Source organism: Penicillium malachiteum (assembly GCF_028827825.1).
Source record: "Penicillium malachiteum strain IBT 17515 chromosome Unknown utg000005l:1.0-9002435.0:326005.0-9005861.0, whole genome shotgun sequence".
NCBI lineage: Eukaryota > Fungi > Ascomycota > Eurotiomycetes > Eurotiales > Aspergillaceae > Penicillium > Penicillium malachiteum.
In genome coordinates, this window is record NW_026643099.1 from 6,143,212 (window position 1) to 6,168,391 (window position 25,180).

Below are 25,180 nucleotides of genomic sequence, written 5' to 3' on the forward strand. Positions count from 1 at the left end.
GGAGCAGATGGGGAAGCTGAAGCAGGCAGTTAAGGTGACGCGGTGTGAGAGCTCTTGTGGCCTGAGGTGTCAACATCCAGTGACCTTCAGGCGCCAACGTCACTCGCATTCCTACAGCTTCCTCCGCCCCCTCGAACCCTATGGCGCTGCCAGTCCACACCAACTGAGTTATTCGTGTTCTAATCCTTGTGCGCACCATAATCCCTTGTATCTCGCATTTATCTCGTCTCGAACCAGCAGCCACTTCGACTCCGACTCCGCAACAATGGCGGCTGGTATCAAGACCATCATCGCACTCTCATTCGTACGTTGAAATCCGCTCAAAAGCCTGTAGATACTATTGGAAATATTATACTAATTTGATTAGGTTCTTGCGATCGGGTTCCTCCTCGTTATCCTCTCCTCCGCTCTCTGGCACAAGTACTGGCCGCTACTGGTTGTTGGCATCTATGTGATTGCGCCGCTTCCCAATTGGATCTGTTCACGATGTGCAAACCCAGATGATTTCATGGACAGCTCGTCCAATGCGGCGATGGACTTTGGTCGCTTCATGACTGGATTTTTGGTCCTGACGGGTATTGGTATGTGCTCTCGATTCGAATACAGTTGCAGCTATTGCGCATTATCTGTACAACCCAAGACAACCCGTTCCTCTTTATTCTCAATTTATGGCGTTACGGTGTTAAAGAAAACACTCATCTACTCGCAACCTATATACTAACCATGAGTTTCTAGCACTCCCTATCGTTCTTGCACACAGCGGAGAAATCCAAATCCCCGCCATGATCATGTCGATTTTCGGTGGTCTGTTGATCTACGGAACTATTATTAGCTTCTCGATGTTCTTCCAAGAACAGGAAGAATTTTGACTGCCTGAGTGATGAGGCATGGGTGTGAAGGGTCTCGAGACAAGTTTCGGACTGCAGAGGTTTCACAAACATCCAAATTGCTTCTATGATGATTTTCTTTGCGACTTCTTTGGATTCCACGCTTGCACGATATTTGAATGATGCTGGGGAGCGGTCCCAGTTGATGCCATTGCTTGATGGCTCTAGCATTTCATTTGCTTTGATACTTTTGGTGTATTATACCACAATGGATATATAGATTTCCAATAAGAGGAACCTCTAAGCTATATCTGATTATCTAAATATTGTTCTAAGAATGTAGTGCTGTATGTACTCCGTACAGTGTAGAATAGAGTCGCCTTAATTGCACACGTGACCGCGACTCCATCTTTGACGCGTTCCCCACATTGTACGCTATTGATGTCAAGGCTCATCGGACATCGAAAAGCAAAAAAAAACACAATAAAATGGAACTGTGAAACAGGCTGTGAAGCCTACTTCTCACCATTCATGAAAATGAATATCTGGTCGGGATCGATTTCCCTCGATTCCAACCGCAAGTTAGAAGGTAAGCCTCCCGACGCGTTCTCGTTTGCAACCGCGCTGACGTCCTACCAGGGATCCGCCTAGTTGATCCGACCTCTCACTGGCAATGCGACATATCCAAAGATGCCAAATTTGGTCTTCGTAGCTTCGTCAATCCCGCATTAATCCCCCTCCACGCGCGAGTGGGCCCCAATCTCGAGTTACACACAACCAACCCTACGACATCGCAATGGCTTCAGGCCAAATTGACTGGGGCGTTATGGCTGAATGATCAGGAATCAGAACTCCACCAATCACTTCAGTCTCCGACTGGTCTGCTGATCAGCATCGATGGGACTTCATCTAAAAGGACTGGTCCAGGCACATCCGACCTTTTAGTCTATGGCGTGTTATCCTCGTGTACTCGTCCACCCACTCCACCACACTCGTCGCCAGAGGCTCACGACAATGCGAATACCTCAACAGCAAGACCATATGAACTGCGGATATACGCAGCGCCTCTTTCAGCGGGGCTTCTCACACAAGCACAAGCTTTCCCGTCTCCTCAATCAAGCTCTGACGGAGAGCGCTTGTCCACACCCGCCGAGTTCCTCCCAGATATCAGCTCCCCAAGCCCTAAACGGAAGCGAGTCGCGACACTATTTGAAGTTGCTGCACAGCATCATCGCCGTGTAAGGCAACGAGGTGGCGAGGCTGTATCACAATTAATGGCCCCTGCCCGACCTCTATCTTCGTCACAGAATCTCCAAACACTCAGAGTGAAACGCGAACCAGAAGACGATAGTCCACTTCTCCCAACCCTTGATCGACTGGTTTCCCATAGGGCTCGCTCTGCATCCATTGGAACAAGCCTACACCGTCCTGGCAGTACACGCAGTGCACGCGCAACCCCGGCTTTAAACGCAGATCCTCAAAAGCGCGCTACAACACCAAACCTATTCTTGAGTTCTACTTCCCGGCGCAGCTCGCAGGTACTACCACAATCCCTAGCCCCGACAACAAGTGAAGAAAAGACGTCTACCCCTGCATGTCCACCTAAGAGCTCCGAATCCATCATCGCGGAGAATAAAAACCTAATCACACGCACTATTCTCACATGTATGCGTCTTTATGGATTCCATCGCTCGAATGCACGATCGTCATCAGGGAAATTTGCATCTGGGGCAGCGGGCCCAGAACCTGAATCGGTATCAACTGAAGGGCTACGCGCAGAGACTCCCGCTCCAGGTGCGCAGGCTGATGATGATGAGTTTAAGGCAATGTACCATGCCACATACAAAGCCGCAGCTTTTGCGCTGCGCAAGTACTTGAAGGAGTCCATGGCGGGTGCTGGCACCACGCCCATTCTATTGGAGAAAGAGAAGGCCATGACTTGTATTGATGAATTACTTCGACTTTTTTGCGAGGATCATTGAGGGGACTCTATCTAATTTATGACTTATGATCTGATGATGCATTTGTTGGTTCGGGCGTTTAGGTCAATGGTGCATATGCATGTCTAGTTTAGAATCTATTTGAGCAACTTCATATTCACTGTCGCATTCGTAGTCACTCCGAGGTTTCAGACCTGGTGTTTCTATTATAATATGGTTAAGCTCCCTTGAAATGTAGATATTGCGAACCTGTAGACCTATAGGTTTACTCCGTACCAGGTCCCTAGACAGAATTAAGGATGAAGCTGTGGGTATCCAAGCATTCTACGGCTTAGTTCAATGTATATCACAGTAAGGGGGACAGATCGCCATAAAGTATAGCCAATTCCATCATGCTAGCTAAAGCTCCAGCCAAACGGCCAGAGATGCGAAGAAACACCAGAAAGGATCATAAGATGGGCGCGTAAAGTACAGTCAAGCCAAACCGGTATACCAGGGTGTGTGATGGTAATCACAGAGCAAGATTGTAGGTGTAGTCATCCTCGATATTCTGCGACACCCACAAGACAACAGAGCTATAAATTCATTAGCATATACGAAAAAAAGGGAATCAAGGAAAAGTTAACGAACCTCAGCATAACCAATCCATTAGCCACAACATTCGCAATACCAAAGTAAAGCGTCTGGAAAGGATAATCCTTAATAAGATACTTGAGCACCATAACAGTCTAATAATTGTTAGTCACCACAATCACAACTTGATCCCAGTATTCCCCAACATCTGAAGATGAGAATACATACCACACTCCCTGCAAGACCACCCGCCAAGAGCGCGAATCCCAAAAAGAGCACAAAGCGCGCCTTCCATGCAACCCCGCTCCCACTATAACTAAAGCTATCGGCCTGCAGTCTGGACTTCTCAATCGAGTTGATGACCAGCATTCCGAGTGCAGAGCAGATACCCGGAATCCAATCCACGAACTTGATGTGTACGTCTGAGCCATTGCGGGGGCTATGCGAGAAGGACGCTACATCAATAAGGAAGAAGAATCCGGCAGCGAACTGTAAATCCCCATTAGTATCAGTCTTACTCATAAATATAATGCCTTTGTCTGTGCTGGTATTGAACCCCGAATGCGATTAGGCTGACGCGGGCGGCGAGGACTTACCAGTGCGCCGGAGATATAGACACCTGCGTTACGGACGGCGGCGTTGTTGAGCCACTCGGGCTTGGAGAAGCGGAATAGTCTGTTGCTTGAAACGTCCATTTTGAGACGCGAATGTTGATGTGGATGGGAGCTCAGCCTGAGGGTGAAGCTGTCCGGGTCCAATGACGACGTGTCGGAGAAATATCGGGCCGCTTACTCGGGGAATGTACTACGATCCTGCATACTATGAAGGTCATTTATTTCGAATAAGTCAGAGGTTAATACCTAGGATCATTGATTGATTGATAGCATGATTCTAGATTATTCTCTAGGCACCGGCGGTCAGTTCGATCTTGGGGCTTCAAGTTTCAGTGCTCTTGCTGTATATTCAGGTTATACATAGTGGGTTACATATACCTAATGATGTAACTTGAACCGGGCGGATGATCTTGATGGGTGTATACTTACTACATAGTAGGCAACACCTGAATTTGAAGTTTGAACCTGACATCCGAGTCTGGATTATCCGAGGCAACGAAGTTCTAGAATTTATGTATTTCTGATAACTTTAAATGAAAGCCTGAAGTGCATAATTCGTCTTATCTCATAAATGATGTACGCGGCTTCCCAGGCAACCAAAATAAGCTTGGAGAGCCTCTTCTAGAGTCCCGTTCTGGAATCTCTTCCTATGTACATGTGAGATCAAATCAATTTTGTCTGCCTGATAATGACGCGTCGAACAAAAACGCCAAGCTCGAAAATCATATCTCGTGTGCACACCAGGTTGCTGTGTGGGTGCCAACACAGGCTTGACCCGGTGGTCTTCTATAGAGTGATCCGTTGTTCTAGCGGTACGCCGGAGCGGGAAGTTCTCAACACCTCTTGGAGGTATTGCGGTGCAATGAATTGTGGTAAGCAGTTGCCTGCTCTCATGTATGCAAGTGCAACATTACTGCCTATTCGTTCATGCAGAGTCAACAACGTGCGAGCGCAGCTTATCCATGATAGTATCCACTGCTTCCATATCACCGGCGTCAACATTCTCGGTTGAATAACCTTCAGGCAGATGCTTGATCAATTCATTGAGGGAGGGCTGGTAGTTGCGCACGGCCGAGGAGATGGCATACACAGCCTTCTTGCGAGTTGCCGGGTTCGAGTCTGTGGTAGCAACCTTGACAAGCTTGGGGATCGCATTAAGAACGATGAGCTATACAGATAAGAAATTAGTTTGTTTTTCTTCAAGGTGGGGTAATTTTTTTTTTCTTAGTATAGCACTTACCTTATCCTGAGCCTTCTCATTGTTCTGCACAGCAGTTCCGATACACCATGCGGCATAGCGGCGCATATCCGCTTCCTCATGCGCCAGCAACTGAACCAGTGGAGTCCACAGACCCATTGGTTCGAGGTTATTGGCGTTGTCAATGCCCTCAATGAGTTGTTCAAAGTTGTCGAACGCAATTAATTTGTTCTCGAGGTCTGATTCGTCGGAGTGCAGAACTTCCATGGCAGCCTTCATCAGATCCGCATCGGAGGGTCCTCCCATAAGCGCATTGATCATATCAGGCGTCAGGTTGCGCGAGACTTGTTCCGTAGTAGGAGGGGCAGTGAGGGAGCCATCTTCGTTTTGTTGTTGAGAGTTCTGGACACTCCATTTGAGGAGCTTGTTCATTTGAGGATCCATGTTGTTTGTTTTTTTATGACTTTGCGACTTGCGAATGTAGCTGTAATGGTATGGTCAAAGGCAGATCTCAGATATTAAATGTTGCCCAAGAATAACTACTTTATCGTTTGAAGATAATTATCTAATCGAACCCACTGGATTATTCTAGCATAAATCATGTGACCATATCATGTGACTTGCCACACCGTCTCTTAGATTTCCTTGTTCCTTGGTTAATTAGCACTCACAATGGCGCCAATTGGCTTCAACCAGGCTCCAATGGGCTCCAATGGCTTATTACCTGGTTGGTTCAAAGTGGCGGTAACCAGCTTGCGTACCCCGTAAGGCCCCAAAGGACACATTGCATAGTTGGGGGCCATAAAGCCTTTCAATGTAGTTTAGTATCCATTCTTGTGATTCTATTGACACTCTCAATACAACTAGTAGTACCTACCCGAGTACGAGTACTTTTAAAGCTCGTTTAATGATGTAAATGTACCCCTGAAGTACCGTTATCGGGTCAATTCACCAGTTCTATACTTAGAAATGACCTACTCCCATCTTCCCCGCCACGGGCGTCAAGGACATATCTCCGAATGTAGACGCCTAGGAATTGGGTATCGATAACCCCATCAACCATAGTTTAGAATATCTCAGTCAGATTCAATTCCTCATAGGCATCCTCATTTTAGTGTAATTTGAGAGGTGGAATCCGGAATAATTAGGAATCTCCCCCTAAAAGGGTCTGGAGGCTCTCTCAAGTGCCCCACGATGTCCAAAAAGGAAACAATTAATATCATAAGAATTAGTGGAATAATCCATAGATATCATAATGATCATATTTCTGCCTAGCTATGTAGTAATTTGTTTATTTTGAAATATAAAAAAAAGAGATATGGAGGAAGTAAGAGTCGATCACTTGGGGGGGCTTAGTCGAGACCAATTGTTGCGCACACACCGTCCCAGTCCCAACCATCACAAACCCTCCCCTCCTCTCCACTTCCCTCCCTCCTTCTCCTTCCTCCCTTTCCACCTCTCTCTCTCTCTTCTCTTCCCCCCCCCCCATATAACTTCTTCCCCCAATCTTCCATTTCGTTTCTTTTTTAGTCTATCTTCATTTCAGCCATCACAATGGAGGGTTAGTATTTCCCCCTTATTTTCTTTTATCTTGTTGTGGCCACATCACCCGCTTGACTCTTAACCCCTCAAACTGTCATGAGGGAGAGCTGGGCACCTTGCTGCCTGGACCTCACCACCTGAGATATCACACCTCATTCTCATCAACTATGATTGCTAATACATTCATCTATAGAGGAAGTTGCTGCTCTCGTTATCGACAATGGGTATGTGATGAATTGCTTGCTCGTCGGGGGAGCTGGGGGCTGTGTTTTGGGGCGTCAACGGCCCCGGTCGCGGTTCATTCCATCATCCCCCCCTATTCGCTCACCCCGACAATTTGAGTCTCAATCGCAGACTCAACCTCCCTCCAGCGCCCCCATCGAGCAGCAATTATACAATTCTACATTCTCTGAGAATGATTTACTGATGATTTATCTAGTTCGGGTATGTGTAAGGCCGGTTTTGCCGGTGATGACGCCCCCCGAGCTGTCTTCCGTAAGTACAACCCCACAAGAACGAGGAGTCTTTCCTCTCCCCCTCCTCCTTGCGAGCCATCCCGCCAACCCTTGCGTCCGGTGGTATTCGCCGATGTCTCCTCAACCTTGAAATTCCAAAAATAGCATAGGAATCATGAGATTGGAAATGTCGAGAAAATTCAATTTTCCTTTTTACTGACCATGTGATTAGCTTCCATTGTCGGCCGTCCCCGTCACCATGGGTAAATATTCCTTACTTTCTCCAAGTATTGTCTCAACAATCGTTGAGCCAACTCTGCCAAAGAAGATGAATACTAACTCCTCTCAGTATCATGATCGGTATGGGTCAGAAGGACTCCTACGTTGGTGATGAGGCACAGTCCAAGCGTGGTATTCTTACCCTGCGCTACCCCATCGAGCACGGTGTTGTCACCAACTGGGACGACATGGAGAAGATTTGGCACCACACTTTCTACAACGAGCTCCGTGTTGCTCCCGAGGAGCACCCCATCCTCTTGACTGAGGCTCCTATCAACCCCAAGTCCAACCGTGAGAAGATGACCCAGATCGTTTTCGAGACCTTCAACGCCCCCGCTTTCTACGTCTCCATCCAGGCTGTTCTGTCCCTGTATGCCTCCGGTCGTACCACTGGTATCGTTCTCGACTCCGGTGACGGTGTCACCCACGTTGTCCCCATCTACGAGGGTTTCTCTCTCCCCCACGCCATCTCCCGTATCGACATGGCTGGTCGTGACTTGACCGACTACCTGATGAAGATCCTGGCCGAGCGTGGTTACACTTTCTCCACCACCGCCGAGCGTGAAATTGTCCGTGACATCAAGGAGAAGCTTTGCTACGTCGCCCTTGACTTTGAGCAGGAGATCCAGACCGCTTCCCAGAGCTCCAGCCTGGAGAAGTCCTATGAGCTTCCCGATGGACAGGTCATCACCATTGGCAACGAGCGTTTCCGTGCTCCCGAGGCTCTGTTCCAGCCTAACGTTCTGGGTCTTGAGAGCGGTGGTATCCACGTTACCACCTTCAACTCCATCATGAAGTGTGATGTTGATGTCCGTAAGGATCTGTACGGTAACATTGTCATGGTATGTCATCCTTTTTCTATTCCCACTACTTGATTGACCCCTCACTAACTATTTTAACTAGTCTGGTGGTACCACCATGTACCCCGGTATCTCCGACCGTATGCAGAAGGAGATCACTGCTCTTGCTCCTTCTTCCATGAAGGTCAAGATCATTGCTCCTCCCGAGCGCAAGTACTCCGTCTGGATCGGTGGTTCCATTCTTGCTTCCCTGTCCACCTTCCAGCAGATGTGGATCTCCAAGCAGGAGTACGACGAGTCCGGTCCCTCCATTGTTCACCGCAAGTGCTTCTAAGCTATTTGATTACATTGATCGTTTTCGCTCGTACTTTCCTGGTGTATTAAAAGGCCGGATGGAGGCACTGGTGGATCGCAAGCGTTGTTGGACTCGCATTACCAAGCGGATAGCCTGAAAATGGAAATCTCGATTTTAGTGGAATAGAGTCGGTTGTTCTTTTTTTTCTCACCTTACTCACCTTACTCCCCCCTTCAGGTGCTCTTTTTTTCTCCTGTGCTTTACCTCATCCTGTCTCCTATCTCTTGTCACTATTTTTTTTTTTCGAACTGTGCTTTGTCGTGAGCCTCCGCCCCTCCGAATGCTCTTATTTCTTTACAAAAACGCCCGGCGCGTTATTGGCGCCTCGGTCGGTGTAGCTGAGGATGTGTGTACATGGAGTTGGCACCGGACGCGTTAGCCTTTTCTGTTATGTTCTAGCCTTATGAGTTGTATCTCCGACCAAATTGTCTTGAGCTATGATCCTGAGTACTTGTAGTTGCTACCTAATGGCATTCTATTAAGGGAGCTCCAACTGTAAAATGTAAATGCACATGTGTATGGATGCTGTTCACTGGGTGCTTTATAGAGTACCTCCTACTAGGTACTATATAGTACCTAGTATCTATAGTAATTGTAGAGACCAGCCAAGATTCTACTAAGAATCTACCTGGGTAGCTATTGATGCAAGTCACAACGTACTGAGTCGAAGCCATAAAGCTCAAACAACTTGATGCTAGTCGTAATAACTTGAAATTGAATTATTCACAAATTGACTCCTAATTCTATCCATCATAGTACACATGTGCATAAAATAGCTCAAATCTTTCTCCGATAAGCCAATCTTCCATGAAAGGTGAAGTTACCAGCGCCAGCTCTAGCCCTAATCCCAGTAATACTCAAGTGTTGCAGATGCTTAAGCAGTAACATCAATATTAAAAACCCCAACCCACTCACAAGACTCAGGATATCCCTCACTAGTTGTGCATTGTCAATCATCTCCAGAAACAGTATTCTGACCCGCCTCAGTACCATCAGCCCTGGAAACTCGTAGAACGAAGTCCTCGATATCATAGATTCCGTCAGGGAAGTTGACTTGGTATGCTGGGTTGGAGCAGTTGAATAGGAGTGTTCCTGCTTCGCCGTTTGCCCTATTCAGTATTAGCATCTATATTCATATTCATATTCATATTTACATTCAACTTGAGGTTGAGGTTGAAGAGTTTCCAAGGTTGTTTATAAGATCAGGTGGTGGTGATGGTGTTAGGGACATACCAGACAACATCACAATCCGTAGCAACATTTGTGTTTGGATCATTCAATGTAAAGCCGACATTGTATTGAGTTGGTAGACTCTCACTGTATAGAGCTCCGAAGAAGTTACTCAGTTCCAGTGGTTGGATGGCACGCTTGAAGCGGCCATGGCGCTGGTAGCAGCTAGGAGGGTGATGAAAGTGGATTCCATTATGATCAACGGTATTGGATTGAGATTGTGATACTCAAGTTGTAAAAGGTGGATTATTGTTATGAGACTAGACGGTATTAGCAGTTCTTTTATACATCGATTTGATATACCAGTTCTGAGTCCTCAGATGCTGTTCGTAATTGAGAGTAACCGTTCGGCGTGTAGATCGCATGACTTAAACACGAAGTTACATCAATTCTCTGCAACGAAGCTCATACTTCACAAATCAAATGCTCTATCTGGAGAATAAGTAGGGTTCATGTGGATCGCTGGACGCCTTTGCCGGCGGCCTCACTACTTACCGTGGTTCTTACGATCAAAAGGAAGATTTAGAGTGGTTAGGCCCCCAGCCCTATACTGGATTACACAGCCCCGGATTCTACTAGTAAGGTTCCGAGTAGTATTTTTAGATATAAGGGATTCATTCAGGCACTGAGTAGTATTGAATTACTCAGATATTCTGGGGTCGGGATCCATGGATTAGTTGGTCATGCACTTAGAGATGCTATACTAGTACGTACTTGAGCGCATTGTGCATCAAGCTCTGGAGTTCGAGTCGTCCCAAGGTTTTCTTTGTAATGGGTAGTGATCTCCAGCTCAAGCGCACCTGTGGCAGTAGAACACCTGGGCATATACTCAAGTGCTAACACATGCTATTTTGATGATCATGCATGTGTATACTAGTAGTAGATAGTAGTGCTATGAGACTATAAAAAGACGGATCATTTTCAACGAAATTCATTGCTGGATAATTCGGGAGTATATATCATGTCATCCATCATACAGGATCAGCATCAGTCATTTAGGACTCATCCATTTTGTTCACCTTTCAAAGGTAGAGAAAAACAAAGAAAAAAAACAAGAAGATATGCAAAGAGAAAAATTGGGGGAAATCAAGTTAGACACCTTATTTCAGGTGAACTCATGCCCAGGACTCCAAACCGCTAAGAACGCAGCCCTCCTCACCCTCAGCACGGGCACGGAGAGTACCAATGGTGTAAACATCCTCGCCCTTAGCCTCAAAGGTCTGGCGAATAGCATCCGCAGAAGCAGGGTCCACGGCAATGATCATACCAACACCACAGTTGAAAGCGCGAGCCATCTCAGCAGCGGAAACGTTACCAGCACGCTGGAGCCAAGAGAAGACAGATGGCTGGGCCCAAGTGCGGACGTCAATGTCAGCGGTCAGGGTAGCGGGCAGCATGCGAGGAACGTTCTCAACCAGACCGCCACCGGTGATGTGGGCAAGACCCTTAATGGCGGTGGGGTGAGCGGCAAGAGCACTCAGAATAGACTTGACGTAGATACGAGTAGGAGTAAGAAGGGCACGACCCAGGGAAACTTCACCCTCCAGGCCGGGCATGGTGAAGGGAGCGGGGTCGGAATAGCTCAGACCAGCACGCTCAACGATCTTACGGACAAGAGAGTATCCGTTAGAGTGAGGACCGGAGGAACCCAGAGCAATGAGGACATCGCCGGGACGCATGGCATCAGTGTAAGGGAGGATCTGGCGGGCGTACTCGCCGCTGGTGTTGATAGCACCAACGGCAGCACCAACGGCATCGTAAGTCTCATCGACGAAGAGACCAGGCATCTCAGCAGTCTCACCACCGATCAGGGCACAGCCGGCTTGCACACAACCGTCAGCAACACCAGTGACGAAAGCAGCGGCAGTAGGAACGTCCAGGTGACCACAGGAGTAGCAGTCGAGGAAGAAGAGGGGCTCAGCACCCTGGACAACCAGGTCGTTCACGTTCATGGCGACCAGATCAATACCAACGGTGTCGTGGATACCGACAGTGTGGGCAATCTTAAGCTTGGTACCAACACCATCGATGGCACCGATAAGAGTAGGGGCGTGGGGGTGGTATTCGGGGTTGGCAGCGGCCAGAGAGAAGAGACCTCCGAAACCACCGATGACGGCATCAGTACCGGGACGCTTGGTGCGACCAACGGAAGCCTTGATGCGGTTCACGAGCTCGTTACCGGCATCGATAGAGACACCAGCGGCGGCGTAGGTAAGGGAGGTGTCGGCGGCAGTCTGGCGGAAAGCACGGTGGGCAATGTCCTTGCGGTAGAACATGCCATCGAAGTGGATAGTAGAGATACCCTCGTAGCTCTTCTTAACAGCCTCCTCAAGAGTGGCAGCAGTGGCGGTAGAAGCAATGACACGACCGCCGGAAGTCTGCAGCTGGTTGCCAGACAGAGTGGTACCAGCGTGGAAGATAATGGTGCCCTCAGCTGTAGCGTCCAGGGTGATGGGGGTGCCCTTAGCGTAGGAACCGGGGTAGCCACCGGCGACACCAATGACAGTGGTAGAGTAGTTGGGCTCGACCTTGACGGAGACACCATCCAGCCAGTGCTCGGTACAGGCGACCATGATCTGGGCAAGATCGGTGTCCTTGCTCAGCAGAGGCAGCAGAGTCTGGGTCTCGGGATCACCACCACGGACATTGTATTCAAGAACCTTGGGGCCGTTCTTGGTCATCATCAAGCCGGTGAACAGGATACCAACGAAGGGGAATCCGTCCTTACGCATGCCATCAATTGAGGGCTGGATGATGGTTCGGTCAATCTCCTCGCGCACTTCCTTAGGAGCAATGCGGGTGGGGGCGTAGCAGCCCATACCACCAGTGTTGGGACCCTGGTCACCATCGAAGATGCGCTTGTGGTCTTGCGCAGGGGGCAGAGAGCGAATGGTGTAGCCATCACTGAATGTGAGAATGCTCAATTCGTCTCCCTCGAGGCACTCCTCGATCACTACCTCATCACCAGCATCGCCGAACTGGTGGTCCAGCATCATCTCCCGAAGGGCCTTGTGAGCTTCCTCCTTGGTGGTGGGGAGAACAACACCCTTACCACCAGCCAATCCTGAGGCCTTGATAACAACGTCGTGGGATACGGAGTCGAGGTAACGGCAAGCGGACTCGTAGTCGGAGAAGTTGCCAAACTCGGCAGTGGGGATGTTGTGGCGCTTCATGAAGTCCTTGGAGAAGGTCTTGGAGCCCTCCATGCGGGCAGCAGCCTTGGAAGGACCGAAGCATCGGATACCAACTATCAAAGGAGAGGAACTTTTTAGTATAACTGTGAAAGACCAGGCCAAAACTGGATAGGATGGGAAAAGTAGAGCTTACCGGCCTGGAAGTATCCTTGAATGCCGTCGACGAGGGGAGCCTCAGGACCCGGGACAACCAAGTTCACATCATTCTTCTGAGCAAAAGCAACCAATGCAGGGTAATCATCACCCTTGACATCAGCGTTGGCGATCTTGCTGGAGCCAGTAGCGGTACCACCGTTTCCGGGGGCGACATAGACGATGTCGACGAGGGGAGATTGGCTCAGCTTCCAGGCGAAAGCATGCTCACGGCCACCATTGCCGACAATGAGGATACGCAATTGTTCTGAGGCCATTTTGATAGCAGTGTCTTTACTGACTATGGGTTGGAAGTTAGCAGTTAACAATCTGTGGGAGTCACCGCGGGGTATATGAATGCCCCTCCATGAATGGAGAGAGAAAGATATTTTGGGATCGAGTATAGGGTACCAATTGAAGAAGAATAAAAAGAAGAAGACAATCAATATGAAACTCACCTCTATTAAAGCTCAGAAAACCACTGCGGGGGAAATGGATAGGGCATAGAAAGTGTGACTCGATATGCCCCAGTGCAGTCTTTTTTTTTCTGCCTTGTTTCTCCGCTGCGATAAACTCTGTAAGCCGCATCCGACTACGGAGCATCAATTTACGTATAGGTACTAGTGTGCATAACATTTAAAAGAGGAAAAGAAAGGATATCATGATAAACTAAATAGTCATCATTCATATATATACGATTGTAATGTTATCTCAAGTTCCAATGTTTCTAGTTGAGTAATACTTATTCTTCAATGGCTTGACCAACCAAATTTAGTATAGCTCTATGAAGAAAACAGCATTATTGTGGTATATAAGAACATATGAACATTGAATAACAACTTAAATGCCCTATCAGAGTAATAGAATTAGGTATTGTAATAAGATGCGTTCTTTATTCCCCATGTTATACCTTATAATTCAAGTTTTCATCGTGATGCTTAACATTTAAACTAGTTAACTTGTGCTGATAGACACCATACTTATCAGGCACCCAGAAAAAAGACAAAAACAGAAAGCGGTAACGGGTTTGACGACGCGCCAAAACTCGATTTATGCTCGATTCTGCCAGTTTTGTCTTCTGATTATCGTCAATCTCCGACGATTTCTTTTCGTCTTTGTTTCTACCTGTTTTTCTTTATAATCGTCACTTTTCTCCCTGCCTGAATGCTGCGCACATCGCTCCGAGCGGTCGCAGACCCTCTCCGAAGCCATATCTGTCTCTCCTGTATAGCTCGCCGACAAATCGCGCCGGTTCCCCTGCGACAATTTCACCGTATACCTGCGCTGCGCAGTGAAGCAATCGAGAGCAAGCCGGAATTGCCCAATGTCATTGGAAATAATGGATCGGATATCCCAGTACCTAAGACAGAGGAGGCAAGCAAGGTATGATTATATGATTAATCTTCAATTGGCGCATAGCAGGGCATTAGAAGGCTAACAGTTGATCTCTTCAGGATGTCTCGCAGGAGCAGCAATCGGATGGCGATAACACAAACGTCGAAGGAGGCTCCCCTCAGTCAGAAACCCGAAGAGCCGATGGGCGGGAAAGATCTAAAGGAAAAGCACGAGCAAGAGAAAGGCAGCGCAGATCGAAGAAAACGAAAAACGCCGAGGAGGCTAAACAACAGGAAGGACTTCAAGAATTCAAGCCCGCCAATGAATCCGAAGGAGTCAAAGAAGATCAGTCGAACGCTTTCGGCAGCGGCATCAAGAACTCCCCCGGCGCCCGGCTGCTGAATGATTTATTTAACAAGCAACCCACATCCACATCCACATCCACATCCACATCCACATTCACACCCACAGCCCAAGCCCCAAAGGAGAGAGCCAGCAAGTCTTCCATCTCACATCTGAGTTCATTCATCAAGGTGAAGGAAACCGGTAAAATAGATTTGCAGAATGACAAATTAGAAGGTAAGCCTGAGTCCTGCCTGTCAAGTGGAATAACCCTAACATCATACAGCACTGGATGTTCCACAACCGCCTGTGCCAGGGCTAGCATTTGGACTTGACAGAGTCCTTTTCAAGTAAGATCCATACCGATCCTCCCAAACTGGATCGTTAATTAACATTTCCAGCCCCGGTGTCTACCAATTACGTGACCCTCGGTCTCGCGTCTACAACTTCGACCCCTACCTCGGAAACATCATGCCAGTCACCGAATTCGATTTCGATACCTTGAAGGAATACATCACCTCATCCAGAGACGAGACCCTCCGCGAAACCGCCATCAAGCACGGAAAGAAATACGCCGGGTCTTCCTCTAGTATGACTACTGTTCTCTCTCAATTCCACTACCTCCTCTCCGCCTGGCGTGGCGTGGACACCCGCATGATCTCCCAAGGATTCCCAGACAAGTTACGCACATTTACCCGTCTGCTCCGTGCACCAGCTGCGATGTTCCTACACTACCAGGATGGTACATACGCGATTGACGCAGACAAGGAATTCGATTCCGCGAACATCCTCATGAACCTTGGTAAATCCATGGAGAAGATGCTCACGATGCCCAAGGAAGAATACGAACGATACCGTCGTTCGCACGAGAACAAGATCACCGCAGAGGAAGAAAACGCCGTTCCAGAATCCTACCATTTCTCCACTCTGGGCGACTTCATCATGCGTTCCCAACTAGACGCCCATGATCCCCGTCTCCCCGGAACAGGAATGTTCGATCTAAAGACCCGAGCCGTAGTCTCGATCCGAATGGATGCCCAGAACTTCGAGCACGGTCTAGGCTACGAGATTAAGGATCGATGCGGTGAATTTGAGTCCTACGAGCGCGAATACTTCGATATGATCCGTGCCGCGTTCCTCAAATACTCATTGCAAGTTCGTGTGGGACGTATGGATGGAATTTTCGTCGCATTCCACAATATCGAACGAATCTTCGGATTCCAATACATCAGTTTACCTGAAATGGATCAAAGTCTTCACGGTACATCCGATACCACACTCGGTGATACGGAGTTCCAACTGAGTATCAAACTCTGGAACGAGATCCTCGATAAAGTCACTGCTCGATTCCCTGAACAATCTCTTCGTTTACACTTTGAGACTCGTGATGCCGTTACTCCATTCATGTATATCTTCGCTGAACCGGTATCCAAGTCTCAGATCCAGACTATTCAATCAAAGAATAAGGATAAGATCGAAGCATACCAGCAACGACTTCTGAACCTTACCCCGAAAGAAGGAGATGCTGATCTGGATGCTCCTATGACTGATGAAGCCGAGTCTCCAGTTACAGCTCCGGAAGAAACTGCGGAAATAGAGCCAGTCGAGCGTTCACTTTTCGCTATGGCGTTATCTGTGAAGAACTTCGTTAATGGGAAAGAGGTTGCTAGACCGGAGAATCTTACCGCGAGCGATGAGTGGACTATTGAGTACGAGCTTAATGAAGTCTCGGCGAAGCAGGGTGCTACTCTGTACAAGATGTGCCAGACGAGACGACAGAAGGCGTTGGATGTTCGTGGTGAGGACGAGGTGGATGTTGCGCAGAATGTTTACATTCGCCGTTTGAGAAACATTAGTAAACTTGGTCGCAAGCACCGTGAGCAAGAGAATGAGTTGGACAATGAGGCTGGGGTCGTGACATATGGTGAGAAGTGATCACGATCATGATCATCTCTGACTGAAAAAGAGAGTGTGTGTGAGTGAGTGTGGTTTCCCCTGGGACTCTTATCTACATCATCTACCTACCTGGATAGTGTGTAGTTTGATCTCCCTTTGTATATTAATAGAAGCATCCTGTGGGATTTGTATCTTATGGCTGGGTTTGGTTTTATCCAGGTTATCTATTTGGCGTCAATGCATTCAAATTGGTGTTGATTATACCTCTCACTAGATCTTTACTAAATTGAGCCCTGGAGTACTAGTATAGCCCTAGACTAGTATATCTCTTCAAGTTCGAAGACCTTTACCTCTAACACACATGTACACTGCCATCTACTAGTAAACTTGAATCTAGAGCTGTGCGCTATCAAATGGAGTTACATTCATGATCTCACTAATATTTTCTATATATATTAACGATTACCCATGCCAGTGGACCGAAAGCGTTAAGACAACCACCAAAACATTGAACGCAAGCAAACGCAAGGCATGAGAATTCAGTTCTGATCACATTCGGTTCATCATCACCAACAGTAATAGACACAGGAGTAAACAGAGTGATAACGCCGCAAATGCCAACGCCTATAATTTCAAATTAACCCAATCCATCCACCGACCAAACCGAATATGAGGGACGCCAGTTATTGGGATTCTTTTCAGGAGATGAGACGCTTGTAACAAAGATCAGGATGGGATGTTTGGCAAATGCCGGATGTTGGATGGGGGTAACGCCTGGAATGAACAGTTTCAAAACAAGAGATTTTATCTCAGGGTATCAGTGCCATTTATCGGCATCGTAAGGTGGGGAATAATGGGGAAAAGATTCACAAGGGTTGAGGTGGAATCCTATATATGAATCTTGAGAGGTAGAAGAGAATGGGAGGGGAGAAAACGAAGGGATAGACGTCCCAAAACTGTACACATAATATATGTACATCCCACATATCAGAACTATTTAAAGCTCTTGCAAGTCCAGCTTGGGTGGTGACCAGTCCAGCTGTGGGGGGGTTGTCATTTGAGACACATACGGGGCGTATCGACTCGACTCGACGGCGATCCTTCAAGGCACTGCCTGTGAGGAAACCTCTCAAAGCCGACGAGGCCATGCCGTAGCTGCTGCGCGCGCTACCAGCATTTGTCGAGGCAGTGCTCGAACTGCGTGCGCTGCGAACACTGCTCGCTTTAGTAACTGCAGGCGGTAGTGCAGGAACAGGTGCAGCTAAGCGAGCGGATGGGGTGGATGAACCATACTCAGATGGAAGGATCTGAGATCCACGTGCATGGGCGGTATGAGGCCGGAGATCAGGTTCACTCCTCATGCGATTTGCTTTCGCAGACAATTTTTTGGAAGACAGCTTCTTGATGATGGTTTTGGGCTTGGAGGGAGGCACCGCGGGTGGCTCCATAGGAAGCCGAATTGGTACAACAGGTTCCTCGGGAGGAGAGGAGGCGTGCACTTCATCTGCGGAAACGGCCACTTCGAACTTGAGATTATCCAACATAGTGCCCAAGCTGGCTGCAGTTGCAGGTCGCCCATCACTGGCACCGTCCTCGACATCAGAGTCCAAGATTCCGTGGGAGAGGTTGTAGTTACGAAGCAGATATCTCTGCAAACGACCAATTTCCGCATCCCATTTATGCTGCAAGGATTGTAGAACCAAGTCGACATTGGGGCTTGCGAATGGCGTCGAGTCCAAGGATGACGATGGTGAATGAGATGGCGTTACCTTGGCCGAGCGGTGATGGTGACTGTTCGATCCGCTTGAGCGAACACCCATTGCCGCATGTAGAGATCGACGAATCGAGTTTGCGGTGGAGCTTTGAACCTGACTGGCGTCCCAACGAACATTGTCAACCTCTCGGCGTACTCTGTCAAGTGACAGAGCCCGGTCTCTGTCCATGGGGAGAGGTGTAGCAATGTGCGGTTGCACTGAAGACCGTTCACCAAGACAGTGAAAGATTGAAGATTGATATCGTTGTTCTCACAGTGCACCTCACGCAGGGACTCATTATCTTCCAAGACGGATGCCAATGTATTCGCGCCTTGCAGTCCCAACTTTTGGTGTTCGATCCGGAGCACTTTGAGAGATTTGTTCTTTTTCAAGCCTGTCAACGCCAGGTTGAGCCCGATACCAAAACGTGCAACATCGAGGTGTGCGTTCTCGCCACTTATGTCCAAGGCTTCGAGCGTACTGTTCTGTTCAAACATGTGCTGCAATGCTTTACAAGTTTCCGGACCCGCATCATAGGGGAGCGATGCCTTAGAGATATCCAAATACCGGATCGTGGTGTTCTTCCGGAGTGCATCTACAAGCTGTCGGAAGTGCTCTTCCTTCTTGAAGTCAATCATCTGCATAGAGACATGAGTCGGGGTCAGGTTCTTCGCAATTGCTTCAAAGAGGTGAGAGCAGCCATTGTCCAGTCGGTTCTCATTAACATGCAAATGAAGACTGCGCGGAGCATCTGGTCCGATAGACATGGAATGCATAAACATGGCAACATCCTCTCCGCTGAGACCACACTGATCCAGTCGAAGCATGCGGAGATTCCGTGAGCAATCACTTGCGAGATAGGTTGCAATCGAATCAACGGTCTCCCGATTGACAGCTGTGCGGCTGAGAATCAATTCCTCGAGTTGCCAGTTAAATAGCATTTCAGCCGTGATGAGCGGGTCCGAGCCAGATGTGCGAGAGATGCGCGAGAGGTTGATCTTTCGGATCTGGCCAAAGTATCCAATGTACTGTTGCAGCACGTCCGGATTCAAGCGACCTTGAACTCCTGAAATGTTGATTACCTCGAGAGTAGATTCCTGCGCGACCAGAGTGGATAATAAGAGATCCAGGTCGTGTACTGACAGTCCACAATCCCCAACCTCCAATGCACGCAGATGACTTTGGCTCTGTGAAGCGGCATCAACAAGATAGTCTAGATCAGATTCTCCAAGCTTGATACCGTTCAAAACCACCCAATCCACATTAGTCATTTCACGTCGGCAGACAGGGAAAATAGCCTCGGGGATTCCACATCCTGGGTCCCGACTACCCTTGTCCAAAGTTGGTGTTCGAGTCAGGCAGTAAGAGAAATCCAGTCGGCGGAGCCACGTACTCTTGAGTGCCAATGCGCGCACCTCCTGTGACAGAACAGTCAGATTGCCCTGGCCGGTAATCTGCACGAAACACCCAGCCCTATCAAGATGAACATCGGGATCCACGCCGTGCATATCGCGAATTCCCTGGATTGCATCCAGGTTGATATTACGAAATGAGATCGACCGGAATGATTCATTGTATCGAAGGGCGCGCATCACAGCAATCAACTCCAAGGCACTATACCGTGAAGTTTTGGTCGATGCGGGTCGGAGAAGACGGAAACACGGTGCATCTTCACAATCCAAGTCAATGGTATAGCGGATGTTGGAAGTATCGACATCGTAACTGGCCGAGTATGCCACCAGCGTTCTATCAAAGCAGCCGTAATCCTCATCCAAAAGAGCAAGAGGGAAGTTGTCGGAATTATGTAACTCGGGTGGCACGACGAAGTCATACGGTTGTCGAGTCCACAACGGGCGCAGGAACTCGGTATGTTGCCGGATCCAGCAAGCAATCTCGACCGAGTGAACCGAAGCCAAGAAAACGTTGAATGACTTTCGCAGGGGTACCCTAGATGTATCAAGTAAGCGAAAGGGAGCTTATGAAGACGACGCATATACAAGGGCAAAGTGAGAGCGGAATTATGACTAATTTGAACGCAAGAGATATCATACCGAAATGTTAGATGTAGACTATCATCTCCATATTCCATCGATAAGCCAGTCAAGTTCATTAATCCGAACGAAGTGGTAGTTTCGAGATCAGAAAGAGAGACCACCGAGGGTCGATTAGCCGCCTTCTGCATTGGGATCAAATGAACCTTGTGCAGACCAATTGCCAGGTAACAACCCGTTGGGGAAAGCTTGGTCAGATCATCAGAGGACGAACGTGTTGGCGACTTGCTCGACGCAATCTGTATGACGCGGAACATTCGGAATGAAGTCGGATCGTAATCTCGTTCGTGCTCCAACATCCTGGTTACATACTCCACTGCTCCACGGTCGAACGGTAGCGGGTCGTTCGACCGTGATAACTGCGCCGCCTGACGAATACCCACCATCCAGAGATTCAGTTCTTGAGGATCGGGTGTTTGCATCTGGATCAAAGATGCTTTATGCGTGCGCTCATCCAGATAAGCTACTTCAACTGAGGGGGATAACCGTGCATCCTCCAACATATAAACTGCAATGATGCTATTCAGTGGGATTCCAGTCGGGACCTCGGTCGAGACCATCATTTGCATATCCTGCAAGGAGCTGATCGAGGCCACAGACTGACGGTGCGACGCCGGAGCACGGGCGTTGAAAGAGGGCGGAATTGAAGGGAAGGCCTCCGTAGCCTTGCTTTGATTCTTGAAACGGACAAGATGCGTATCCGTGAGGACGAGGTATTGACTTTTCCGCTTCCACATGCCACCGGTGATCTGGATGTCACCATAATGGAGGATTGACGAAGACCAGATCCCATTCCGCGGATTAAAGACGCTTTGGTCGTCGCCCAGCGAACCAACCGAAGCGCTGAGTGGATCGTCATCCTCTAGCGAGTGTAATGATTTCAAGGACCCAAACACCGAGGCCCGTTTCTTTTGGAGTGACTTTCGACGTGGTTTGGGGATTTCAAGTGTTGGGGTGGCAGCGGAGGTCATTGCTGCAGACCACGCCGCCGTGTCCGAACCTGCCGTACCAGGGCGACGTAGGACATTTGAGCCGCTTATTTTTCTAGTTGGACTCTGGGCCCGACTAAAGAAGCCGGAATTGCGGCGAGCTTTCTTCTCCTTCGTTAAGACACCATCGGATGGTGTGCGAGAATGGGAGGGACGAATTAACGGGGACGAGGTACTGGAGGATGGGCTAAACACGCTAAGACTTTTTCTTCGTTCCTTCTTGGTGAGGAAATCCGCCATGACGAGAGGGTAAAGAAGTGTTGTGAGAAAAGTTGATAAATCGAATCCGAATCCCAGAGGGGAGTGGAAAAAAAAGCGAAAGAAAAAAAAATCAATACAGAGAGACCGGTTATGAATGGCGCGAAGGTGGAGAGAAATGAGACTTTCTCATCGACGACCCTTCGTCCTTCTCACTATTAACACGCCATTAGTACTGAAAAGAAGAGGGTGAACAAGCAACAGAGAATGGAATCTCGACATTGGCGGGTAACGAAACTTGGTCAAAGCGGGGAAAGGGAGCATACGTACAACTTCAGGGCGCCATGGGAAGCAATTGGCGAGGGAATGAAAAGCAGCGAAAGCTGTATTAACAGAGAGAAGCAATAAAGCTCTTTTCTCACAGATGTCAACAATGTGGCGAGATTAGGAAATGAGATGGTTGCACCGGGGAAAGGTCGCCGGAAGGGGGGATTCCGGAACAGTTAATCCCCACACCAAAACGGACAATCTTAGTTGTATGGAGTAAGAAGATTTTGATTGAGAGAGAGAGAGATAGAAATGAGGTCAGAATTGTCGATCGAAAAATAAAATAAAATAAAGAGAGAGAGGGGGAATATGTGGGGGGAGGAGTGATCGAAAGCAGAAACAGTTCAGATGCGAGGAATGAGGGAAAAGACGAATGCAGTGATGCCAACTACCAGTAATAGAGAATGATGGCGAAATGTTTCAGTGAGATTCAGATATTTTTATAATAGAACTCGTAGAATTATAATTTATGATTCTCTTCTTTATTTCTATTTCTATTCCCATTCCCATTCTACCTTAATCCTCATCTTCTACTCCAGTACCGAGTATGGTCTTTGTCTACTCTTACTCTCCAGGGTACTTTGATCTACATATGAACTATTAATTCAGGATTTTGGTTTCTGCATTTCTCAAGATTCTTTCCCAGGGGATCGAATGGTCTCCGCCTCCCGGCCACGTAAGAGGCGTACTCCACTTGACCAGGGTAGATGCATCAGGAACTCCCGAGCCAAAATGGAGTACAGCATACTCGATACAGCTCATAACCCAGTTCAGGGGGTCATCTCCGAGAAAATGAGTAGTTTGTTCGTACGTAGATCTCATTTTCAGATAAATTGATCCAAGTCGATCCCACGATGGTCTGAACTTCCTACTCCGTAGTGAACGGGACTCGACGGATCCTTGGGCTCCACCATCTCCACGATCGACCACTCGCGCGCTCCACGCGCCATAATACTCCAGGGGTAAAATCGACGTCGGGGGTAATCCTAGACAAAAGAAATGCAATTCAATGGAGATCACATTAAGATCGACAACGCCACGGTGAAGCTTGAACACTCGGAAGCGGAGATACTGGAGAGAGTTGTACGGAGTAAATCCACTCAATCTCCATATCTGCGTCATTAGACTCCGTGTTCTTTCTCTCCACAAAAAGAGGGATGGAGAAAAGAAAAGAAAAAAAGGAAATGACAATCTGCTGTCACTCAGACTCCATTAGGGTATTCAAGTGGAGATTGATGTTATTGGCAAGGAATATACGAGAAGGCAGCGGGTGATCAACCGCAAGGCCCCAATGATGCAATTCTTTGCTTTACTCCGTACATCGTAGTAAGCTTTTTATGGACGCGTCCCTGATGCACGCTCGGCCTCTCTTCGTTCCGCTCGTTTGATCTGTCGAACCAGATCAATATACTCGGCCACTCTCCGCTCGGCCCAGATACATCCGCCAAGAGTCATGGCTGCAATCTGCAGGAAGACCTTGAATTGCGGTGTGAGACCACGATACACCCGTGATGTCGGTGAGATCCATTCTGAGAATCCTTCGATCGGGCGATGAAAGAGTCGAGAACGGAGATAATCCCGGGAGAATGGAGAAGGACGACGACGTGGTTGAGTAGCTTGTGATGGTGGAGTTGGAGTAGGTGCGGAGAAGATAAAAGGATGAGGAAGAATGAGAATCATATGGGCGAGTATAGAAACAGATCCAAACTAAAATTCTAGTCAGTTTTGAGTTTTCCAAGAGTATATGACAGTGCAGGGACTATGCAGAGACTATGCAGGAGTAGATCTGAAGTTTCAAGATTTGGAAAAGGTTAAACACATACACGGAATACACCGGTCATGAAGCCTTGGGCAGCTATTGATGTAATTTCCGCGGGGGGGCTCAATATCAGCCCGTTGATTTGATGGAGGTGGCATAATGGCTGCAATTGAGTGATTCCCAATGAGAATAAAGCAAGGCGTTCAAGTTTGTCGAGAATACCGCTTATCGAGTCAAGCGTGGGGGAACTGGAGGGGAAAGACTATAGCTTATAGCAGCGTGGTAAGAAAGCATACACAAAACACTGAATAGCGATGAATTGAGCAATTAAATTGTACTTCGTACAAATGTCAATTCTGGAACCAGCCAATTCATGCAGTAGAGCATGCAGAAAAGAATCTAGACAATTAAATCATGTAAAGATGTAAAGATGTAAAGCAGATCCCGAGTCCCCGTCATGGGATGGATCAACGATTCTCCCGCCCGCAATAATCCCGCGATAGCGACTCAGATAACACAGAAATCAGATTACAGATCACGAAAAAGATATTTCAATCCCTTCAATTTATACATAACATACAAAAAACAAAAAATGTCTCTCTCCGCTCGTACTGCTGTTGTGTCCCGGGTGACCAACGAGACCAAGATCCAGGTTTCGCTCTCCCTGGACGGTGGTGTTCTCCCACCTTACGATCCCACCACCCACTTCGCCGCCCCAACAGACCCCCAAGAAGCCGAAGCCGCCAAGAAGGGAATTGTTCCTGAGAAGGGATCCGGCCATGCGACACAGTTTACTCCTACCCAGCAGATCACCATTACCACTGGTATTGGGTTCCTGGACCACATGCTGCATGCGCTAGCCAAGCACTCAGGATGGAGTTTGGCGGTCCGGGCCAAGGGTGATTTGTTCAGTATGTTCCCCCACAATATCCAATCTACATCTAAAGAGTGTAATACTAACTTCTTTTTAGTCGACGACCACCACACAGCCGAAGATACTTTCCTCGCCCTCGGTACTGCTTTCACCAAAGCCCTCGGCGCACGCCAATCCCTCGCCCGCTTCGGTCGTGGCGATGCACCCCTCGACGAGGCTCTTTCCTGGGCTGTCATCGATCTGTCCAGCCGTCCTTGGGCTGTGATTAACCTCGGATTTAAGCGTGAGAAGATCGGTGATCTGAGCACAGAGATGATCACCCACGGATTGCAGAGCTTTGCGCAGGCGGCGGATGTGACCCTCCATGTTGGATGTACCTATGGTGATAATGACCACCACCGTGCGGAGAGTGCGTTCAAGGCGTTGGCTGTTGCTATTCGCACAGCTTGTGCCAGGAGAGTTGCTGGTGAGGTTGGCGCGGGTGATATTGTTAGCACCAAGGGTGTACTCTAAATG

At 48.2% G+C, this 25,180-nt stretch overlaps 11 protein-coding genes across 11 annotated transcripts; 5 read left to right on the forward strand and 6 right to left on the reverse strand.

Moving 5' to 3' along the window:
* Positions 1–7: 7 nt before the first annotated feature.
* N7483_012279 (Vps55 family protein) lies at positions 8–869 on the forward strand (the record flags this gene model as incomplete). Its single annotated transcript, XM_057095706.1, has 3 exons — positions 8–304; positions 368–581; positions 736–869. The coding sequence occupies 3 exons, from the start codon at positions 8–10 to the stop codon at positions 867–869; spliced, it is 645 nt and encodes a 214-aa protein (XP_056941677.1).
* Positions 870–1,364: 495 nt separating this feature from the next.
* N7483_012280 (uncharacterized protein) lies at positions 1,365–2,809 on the forward strand (the record flags this gene model as incomplete). The annotated part of the gene is made up of 2 exons (XM_057095707.1): positions 1,365–1,416; positions 1,467–2,809. 2 exons carry the CDS (start codon positions 1,365–1,367, stop codon positions 2,807–2,809), a joined length of 1,395 nt encoding a protein of 464 aa, XP_056941678.1.
* Positions 2,810–3,278: 469 nt separating this feature from the next.
* N7483_012281 (UPF0220 family protein) lies at positions 3,279–4,035 on the reverse strand (the record flags this gene model as incomplete). Its single annotated transcript, XM_057095708.1, has 4 exons — positions 3,279–3,342; positions 3,398–3,495; positions 3,569–3,829; positions 3,937–4,035. 4 exons carry the CDS (start codon positions 4,033–4,035, stop codon positions 3,279–3,281), a joined length of 522 nt encoding a protein of 173 aa, XP_056941679.1.
* An 844-nt stretch (positions 4,036–4,879) lies between these two features.
* Positions 4,880–5,596, reverse strand: fes1 (Hsp70 nucleotide exchange factor FES1; the record flags this gene model as incomplete). The annotated part of the gene is made up of 2 exons (XM_057095709.1): positions 4,880–5,122; positions 5,195–5,596. 2 exons carry the CDS (start codon positions 5,594–5,596, stop codon positions 4,880–4,882), a joined length of 645 nt encoding a protein of 214 aa, XP_056941680.1.
* Positions 5,597–6,706: 1,110 nt separating this feature from the next.
* Positions 6,707–8,562, forward strand: act1 (actin ACT1; the record flags this gene model as incomplete). Its single annotated transcript, XM_057095710.1, has 6 exons — positions 6,707–6,713; positions 6,888–6,918; positions 7,134–7,189; positions 7,382–7,412; positions 7,499–8,270; positions 8,332–8,562. 6 exons carry the CDS (start codon positions 6,707–6,709, stop codon positions 8,560–8,562), a joined length of 1,128 nt encoding a protein of 375 aa, XP_056941681.1.
* A 970-nt stretch (positions 8,563–9,532) lies between these two features.
* N7483_012284 (uncharacterized protein) lies at positions 9,533–10,178 on the reverse strand (the record flags this gene model as incomplete). Its single annotated transcript, XM_057095711.1, has 3 exons — positions 9,533–9,692; positions 9,817–9,978; positions 10,117–10,178. The coding sequence occupies 3 exons, from the start codon at positions 10,176–10,178 to the stop codon at positions 9,533–9,535; spliced, it is 384 nt and encodes a 127-aa protein (XP_056941682.1).
* Positions 10,179–10,928: 750 nt separating this feature from the next.
* Positions 10,929–13,417, reverse strand: ade1 (bifunctional aminoimidazole ribotide synthase/glycinamide ribotide synthase; the record flags this gene model as incomplete). The annotated part of the gene is made up of 2 exons (XM_057095712.1): positions 10,929–13,060; positions 13,141–13,417. 2 exons carry the CDS (start codon positions 13,415–13,417, stop codon positions 10,929–10,931), a joined length of 2,409 nt encoding a protein of 802 aa, XP_056941683.1.
* Positions 13,418–14,303: 886 nt separating this feature from the next.
* Positions 14,304–16,751, forward strand: N7483_012286 (Pet127 family protein; the record flags this gene model as incomplete). The annotated part of the gene is given in 5 exon segments (XM_057095713.1): positions 14,304–14,522; positions 14,594–14,655; positions 14,671–15,053; positions 15,103–15,166; positions 15,218–16,751. The coding sequence occupies 5 exon segments, from the start codon at positions 14,304–14,306 to the stop codon at positions 16,749–16,751; spliced, it is 2,262 nt and encodes a 753-aa protein (XP_056941684.1).
* Positions 16,752–17,709: 958 nt separating this feature from the next.
* On the reverse strand, positions 17,710–21,746 carry N7483_012287 (uncharacterized protein; the record flags this gene model as incomplete). The annotated part of the gene is made up of 4 exons (XM_057095714.1): positions 17,710–17,730; positions 17,783–18,684; positions 18,741–20,413; positions 20,518–21,746. The coding sequence occupies 4 exons, from the start codon at positions 21,744–21,746 to the stop codon at positions 17,710–17,712; spliced, it is 3,825 nt and encodes a 1,274-aa protein (XP_056941685.1).
* Positions 21,747–23,366: 1,620 nt separating this feature from the next.
* N7483_012288 (uncharacterized protein) lies at positions 23,367–23,872 on the reverse strand (the record flags this gene model as incomplete). Its single annotated transcript, XM_057095715.1, has 2 exons — positions 23,367–23,738; positions 23,855–23,872. 2 exons carry the CDS (start codon positions 23,870–23,872, stop codon positions 23,367–23,369), a joined length of 390 nt encoding a protein of 129 aa, XP_056941686.1.
* Positions 23,873–24,382: 510 nt separating this feature from the next.
* Positions 24,383–25,177, forward strand: his3 (imidazoleglycerol-phosphate dehydratase HIS3; the record flags this gene model as incomplete). The annotated part of the gene is made up of 2 exons (XM_057095716.1): positions 24,383–24,701; positions 24,762–25,177. The coding sequence occupies 2 exons, from the start codon at positions 24,383–24,385 to the stop codon at positions 25,175–25,177; spliced, it is 735 nt and encodes a 244-aa protein (XP_056941687.1).
* Positions 25,178–25,180: the final 3 nt, after the last annotated feature.